The 7,581-nt window shown below is 39.5% G+C and overlaps 1 protein-coding gene across 1 annotated transcript in view; it reads right to left on the reverse strand.

The window, feature by feature from the left end:
* The window catches only part of LOC118337602, a gene marked incomplete in the record, with an annotated part of 210,328 nt that overhangs the window by 74,861 nt on the left and 127,886 nt on the right, over positions 1 to 7,581 (reverse strand). Inside the window, 1 exon segment of the mRNA XM_035674711.1 lies at positions 2,352 to 2,435. Coding sequence (XP_035530604.1) covers positions 2,352 to 2,435 — 84 coding nt within the window.

The raw sequence follows: 7,581 nt of genomic DNA on the forward strand, positions 1-7,581 counted from the left end.
ATAGCATGTAAACAATTAGGGACAACATGGTTAAAGGAGAGAGTTATGAGTGCTTGAGCAGAACTAGGGTACAGTAAGTTGATGTACCAGCAAAAGACAAGCACTCAAAACAGAAATGATACACTTACCACAGCACGCCGAGGGGGTCACGTCAGACAGCATAGTTATATTATCTAATGGTTTATGGACATAAAGCTCAAAAATAGATAATCTATGTTGAGTTTTTAGAACAAACCATCGACTCCCTTTTTGGCAAACTTTGACAGTACTATTGACTAGCCAATCTGCAATACACAAACCTAGTGTAGCACAGTGATGTAGCCTAATCCGTTGGGCTGATTGGGCGAATTAATTCTTGTGGCTCCTCCTCATCCTTGGGTAACATATTGTAAACAATGCAACCAAGCCAGAAATATATGGGCCATTTTGGAAGGCAATTACAAATGACGTATTTCGTAGTTCAGTTTGGAGAACATGTTGCACTGTTCCAAACTATGCTTTGTCCTGCACTCACTCAGCACAGCAGTATCTCAAGTTTTGAGGAATCGACAGCAGTATCTCAAGTTTTGAGGAATCGAGACCAGATTTCTGTCATTTCTATTTACATATAAACGTATTACAATATTTGGCATCTTAATATAACACACCCTCCATCAGTCAGTCAGACAGACAGTTCTGTAGTGAGAACATAGGGGGTGACAAACAGAGAAGACATGCAGGGCTGTTGGCCTGTGTACAGCTACAGTGTGAATCAGGCAAACTGAAAACAAGTTATTGCGGGTATAACAACCACAATCCGCTGCCTCCAGGAAGCTCAGACAAACAACAACACCCCGACTACCACAAACATTTTAGGTCATGAAAACCCGGCAGAGGATTTGGAGCGGTGTACAGGGTGCAGACTTCGATAGGCACCCAGTCCTTATGCTCTCACTGTGGGCGTCCATGCTGCTGGAGAGCTGCAGCTTCTGTCAGCTGCACACTAAAGTCCTCACAGCTGCATGGACACACTGTCTCCAGTTATTACATTTAAAAAGGACATCAATGAAACAGTCAGAGCTTTAACACAGCACACAGACGATGCAGTAATTCCTCCAACCTCTAAAACACAGACACCTAAATACTGTAACTGCCGTATGTCTGCTGATGACAGATGGTTCATACTTGTCTCACATAACTGCAAAGAGACCGTTTCAGTTATATTTAAATACATAAATAAATATCTACACATCACACAAAACAAGCTTGACTTCTTGAATGAATGCCAGTATTCAGCCTTAAAAAACAGTTGAGGGCCATCATGGCTGACAAGAACACTGAGGAGGGTTTATTGTACATGTGGCACAATAAGGACTCACATGGTAAGTTCAGCACTTCTATACAGCAGTCATACCACTCTGCTCTCTGACTTTCTCTTACTAATACAAATACTGTGTGCATTCTTCATAATAGTTCAGGATCTCTGCTGCTGTTTTTTTAAATACATACTCACACAAATAAGAAAATCAGCAGTTCAGCTTTTTTTAACCATGCGCCACAACTATGGAATTCCCTACGCACGGTAATACGAGATGTGAGTTATATGAACTGAAAATATATTAAATAATATTAAATATACCTTTAACTGTCACTTTTCTTTGCTTTATTCTCATGTTTTATTATTCTTAGCATTCCTGTCCTTACTATTTACTGCCTCTTTTATTATCCTTATGTGGTTTTGAGCCCAAATGTTTTTACTGTGTCACTAACAACTGAGAAGTTTCTCCAAATGCCAGACTTGCCTTGCAAGTGCTGTGGATAACTTGTACAGTAGTACATGAGACAGATAATCTGTGAAAGAATCAGGTCCCTCTGGCTCCTCCTAGTGCTAGTAATGGCATTTGGAAAAATCTACCAGGCCTGAACGAAAACAACCAATCAGAGCCAAGAAAGATGGTTCCAGGTCATAAAATACTGAAAAGACTTTTTGGGTTGGGGGCTTGAAGATAGTTGATTAAGTCTTATTCCCAAAGCGTCAGTATTTCTTGACTCTGATTAATTGTTTTTGTTCAGACAGGGTGGATTCTTATAAATACCATTAGGAGCACTAGGAGGAGCCAGAGGAACCTGATTTTTTTTTTCAGATTATCTGTCTCATGTACTACTGTCAGGATATAGCGAAGGTTTGAACCAACCTGTAACCGAGACACACCGACAAGCCCGGCTCTGGTCTGACTGGGATTTTCCAGATCAAGACTCATATGGTACACTCACACACAGTCACAGCTGCACGGTCCAGCTGCAGCAGTGGTTTGATGAATGATAATATCAGAAGTCTACAGTGCTGTGTGTCAGAGTGCAGAGAGACTTACTGTTCATTTACGACAAAGATGCAGTTGTCCTGGGAGGGGATGCCTGACACCGGGTGCTTACAGGTCACCTTTCGCTCATTGTGACTGCAGGGGAAAGATAGAGCGAGATACAGGTAGAGAAAAAGACAAAACAAGGGAGAGAGAGAAAGCATTACATCACTGCAACAACAGCAAAACAGTTGAAACGTGTGAAAATGGACAGAGAGCTGAGGACACATGAGGTTTTACTACTGGAAAAGTACCACATCTGCATCATAAACCTTAAAAAACAAAACAGTAAATCAGCATTGCTGCACCTCAACAAACTCACTCACACACACACCTGTTGTGGGTGACGCTAAACTTCAGCATAATGTCCTGAGTGGTGAAAAAAAATAAAATACAGTATACACAAGACTGAAAAATGAACAATCTTCTTCCAAAACAGTCCAGACCAGTCCACAGCACAGTGGATAGTGTGAGAGGGACTATGGGAGAACAACAGTGAACTGATAGACTCCCTCTCTCCCTCTTTCTATCCCCCTTTTCCTCTTTTCCTTCTGCGTTTCTCCTCCCACCACGCCTTCATTCATCTTTTTTCTATCTTTCCGTTTTAGCTCTTATTGCCTTTTCTGTTCTTGACCTTGAAAATTATAAATAAATAAATAAATAAATAAATAAATAAATAAATAAATTAATCAAAATTTTCTGGCACATTCCGCACATTTCATTTCTGACAATAGATCTTCATAAATGTTACACACTGGACCTTTAAAATTCAGATCCAACCCAAGGAGCAGCAGCTGCCCTGATTGGCCAGCTGTTATGTGCTTGTCCTATCTTATACCTCCATTTCTTTAAGCACAGTACATCTTCCATACTATTTATTTATCATCACTCTCACACATTTTCTTTTCACCGTCTCTCGCTCTTCTGTCTCCTTAGTCTTTTATTCTCGCTCTCTTTGCGATCCCCTTATTTCTACCTCGATTACTTTCTCTGTTACTTTACTCCTCTAGATTCTTCTCCTCTCTTTCCTGCATCCTCTCCCCTGTTTTCTCCCTCTCTCTATCCCATCGTCACATGCTGCGTCACAAGAAAACTGCTGACTCCTTCTCACAAAACGGAGTTTTGTTATCGACCCTGAAGACATGATGGCAATGATAATGAAGTTGTGGTTGTTTGTAACACGTTTACAGACTGCCTAAACAAATCCTAATCTAGACCAGATCCCCTCCCTGATCACTCAGATACGCTTCATTAATGAGAGAACTACTTAGTGTACCATGTAGTTTATGACATTGGAAGGAAAAAACAATATCTTAACACAAACACACACACACACACACACACACACACACACAGTATATGGGACAGAGTCTCTTTATACGCAGGAGGAGGAGGAGGTGACGCAAATGCTGACAGAGTGAAAGAGAGGAAGAATATAATTTTTTCCTCTTAATTATAAACACTATTAAGTGATGGAATTACAAATTATGGCTGCCACAAACTAATTTTACTGTGGGTATGGTTTGACACGTTTAACACGTTTGTGCAGCAGATTTTGTAGACTACTAGGCTGAGATGCTGACTTTTCCCATACTGTTCATGACAAAGAGGAATTGTTGTAAAACAATGAATACAGTTTTCTGAATGTCACAAACTCCTTCAAATGATTAAAAATCAAAATGAACCACTGCACACTGGAATGACGCATTTCACCTGCAGCTTCCCCAGGTTGGCCAGCAACACCTGGAAAGGATTGTTTGAATGATCAGAATGTGATCCAAAGAAGACTGAACAGTCTCAAAAAGCTGCATCAGTGAATCTTTTCAGTTGCCATTCATGTGCAGGAAGTCAGCATCTCAGCCAGAAAATGAACATGAATGCACCCAGTAAATTACATTGGAATGAATGATGTGCCATCTTGGAAAACAGTATCCAGTTATCTTTTATGCCATGTTATGTTATGTTATGTATTCATACACACACAGTACTTATACATTCAAAACTTAAATTAGAGAGTGGCTGAATTTTTCCCTCTTTGTTATGTTTGTTATGATCTTGGAGGGACGGTATTACAAATGGAGGGTCTAAAAACATACAATAAGGCTGGGGGGAGGATCTTGAATTTTTTTAGTTCACTAAAAAGCTGCAATAATGCATGGAGAGACACCACTGGTACATGAGAAACTGACCCTTTCTGAATATCGTCTATTTATTTGCCTTTACTATTGTTATTAACAAATGATTATTTATCAAAAATCTCATTGTGTAAATATTTGGTGAAAGCACCAATAGTGGTGCGTACAATATTGTTCAACCTATATCGAAGGATTTGGTTAAAAAAATGTATTTAGTCCATATCGCTCAGCCCTGGGTGTTATAGATCAACTGCTTCATATCGTGTGTGTGCATGTATCTCTGTGTATTCATTTTAGCCATTAGTATTATTCCCACGCTTGTTACCATGACATATAGTAAAAATGCATGTCATGAATATTCATATCAGTCAAATAAAAAGGTGAGTAGTCTGACTGTTTTACCCTCGGCTCTGACACCTGAGTGCAAATCCTTAAATAAACTCAGGGGCTCTCTGGGGGGGTCAGCATGTGTCGGCAGCAGATGGAGGCTGAGCCTGTACACTGCTTTCACACCCACATCTGGGGACGCCAGATGTGCGGGAGCTGGAGGGAGGGGCAGAGGGCCTCCTCCTGGGTCTAATCTAGCCAACCGTGCAGCACCATAGCTGGGATTGCTCTGCTGCTTCGGTCCCGTGCAGCTGGAGAAGAGCCAGGCCAGAGGCCTGCAGAGGCCAGTCGGCATGGGCTAGAACACCGTCAGTTTAACACACACGCACAAATATGTCTGTGTGAAAAAAAGAGAATCTACAAAAGCGCTCGTTGTTTCATCTGTCTTGTAAAGTCAAACACAGACTTATAGCTCAAAATAATAAAGAGAACATCTGTCACATTGTGTGATACTAGATCTTTAAATCTAAAAAAAACAGGACTAGAAACAGATCTGCCTCTGATAACAAGACAGCACAGTGAAGGAGCAAAGCATCATAAAAAAATGACAAGTTGTGAATAAACCATCAGGATGACTTTCAACAGGCTATCACCTGCAACTTAAAGCAGCATTTCAAACCAGAAGCATTATTAGAGCTTCAGATACGCAGCCAGACAAATCACAGCAGCGCGTTGAGCCGGTGGACCCAATGTGAACTGTGCCTTATCCAATTTTACCTACGCTCACATCTCTGCCGCTCCCCTGCAAGGCTTGACACAGCTGAGATGAGACAGGAAGGATTATCTCAGTCACCTTGAGTCATGAAAGACACAGGTTCATATTCTTGTAATCACAAGACAAATATTTAAACATGAGCAGCAACAGGCAGTGATGGCATTAAATGCTAAGTTTCATTCAATGACAGAGGTTAACCAAGAAGACAGTCACACACACTAATCCAATGCAGCGTTGTGCTTGAAGTTGTTGTTAACAGCCAATGAACCTGTTATCTTATAAATGTTGCTTTAATTGTGGATGCCAAAAATCATCCTTCATGTGGAAAATGTTTTTACTCCTGATGAACAAACGATGCCACATGCACTAATGTCAGCTTCTTGTGCATCACTGCACCACAAAAGCTCTACTTAACTGCTGATTAATTTAATAGAAATGAATTATTGCTCCTTACACAATGTCCTTTGCATGATTTTTCTTCAACCCACCATGTGGGAAAACGACAAGAAACAAACACAAGCAGCTCTCTCTTTCATTACTTTAACCTACATATGAAAAGGTTAAAGTCTAATTAAAAGAACGTTTAGCCATTCTTTTTGTAGTCAAAAATAATGTCGATAGGTTTTTCTAATGTGTTGTTAATAAGTTCTTAACATTAAAATGAAGAATAAAAACAGTCTTATATCAGAAATGCTCCTTTTCAACATGATTTGTATCTGGAAACAAATCAAATCCAGTTATAATCTTAATTCCATATCCTCTGCATTACCCATAGATAGAAACCCCACTTTTGCCCCGTCTGGTTTGGGTGGAGCCTTTTCTAAGTGGAATCAGAAGGGTATTAAATGTATTGGAGATCTGTATATACAAGGTGTATTTGCCTCGTTTTCTCAATTACAGCAGCAATTTGGATTGGAAAATAATAATTTCTTTCAATATCTGCAAATCAGGGACTATGTACGTAGACATTTGGAGGATTTTCAGACCGAATCAAAAACATTAATAGATGACTGTCTGAAATTGCCAATAAATGAACCTAAATTGATAACACGTATCTATAATAATCTCCTGTCATTAAGTCCCCCCCCTGCCCATATACATAGACGCAAATGGGAGAAAGAATTTGGCGAACCAATCTCAGATGATCTATGGGACAGAGCCCTTGAGAAGATCAACACCTGTTCACACACTGCAAGACATTGTCTTATTCAATTTAAAATTATACACATGCTCCACTTCTCAAAGGAAAAATTACATAAAATATACCCAGAAGTATCACCTGTGTGTGATAAATGCAAATCTTCCACTGCAACCCATCTTCATAGTTATGCACTATGCCCAAAAATTTCCTCTTTCTGGTCTGGTGTTTTTAGTATAATGTCCGAGGTTATGAGATTTGTGATAAAGCCAGAACCCTTACTTATTATTCTTGGGGTGTCTGAAACCTTTAAAAAATTAAACAAAGCACAACAATGTTTTATTTCATATGGTCTTATAATAGTGAAAAAATTGATTCTTACGTTATGGAAGAGTGTAAACACACCAACATTTAAGATGTGGCTAGAGGAATTAACTAATACACTCCATTTGGAAAGAATAAGATATGTTCTGAAAGACAGACTCCAACATTTTGAAGCAACTTGGCAACCTCTTGTACAGTACCTTGCTAATACGAACCCAACTTAATATTCAGTCTCCTATATGCATTGTAGGGTTCTCGTGATATTTTCCATGCGGGTCTTCTCCAGGGGGTGGGGGGTGTTTTTTTTTTGTTAACCTGTTATGTTCTGTTTCTGTTATCTCTGTTTACATGTTCTGTAATTATTATGTTTGTATGTTTGTATTATAAATGCTCAATAAAAATACATGGGGGAAAAAAAATAAAATTCTTTTTTTTCCTTCTAGCTACTTAGAGCGGTGCCTTGGTTTGATTGACAGCAGCTGGTTCCCAGCTTCCCCCAGATCCAATATTCTCCAGTTCTACATACACTACCAGTCAAAAGTT

Source organism: Morone saxatilis, unplaced genomic scaffold (assembly GCF_004916995.1).
Source record: "Morone saxatilis isolate NCDOM2014 unplaced genomic scaffold, NCSU_SB_2.0 Contig10, whole genome shotgun sequence".
NCBI lineage: Eukaryota > Metazoa > Chordata > Actinopteri > Moronidae > Morone > Morone saxatilis.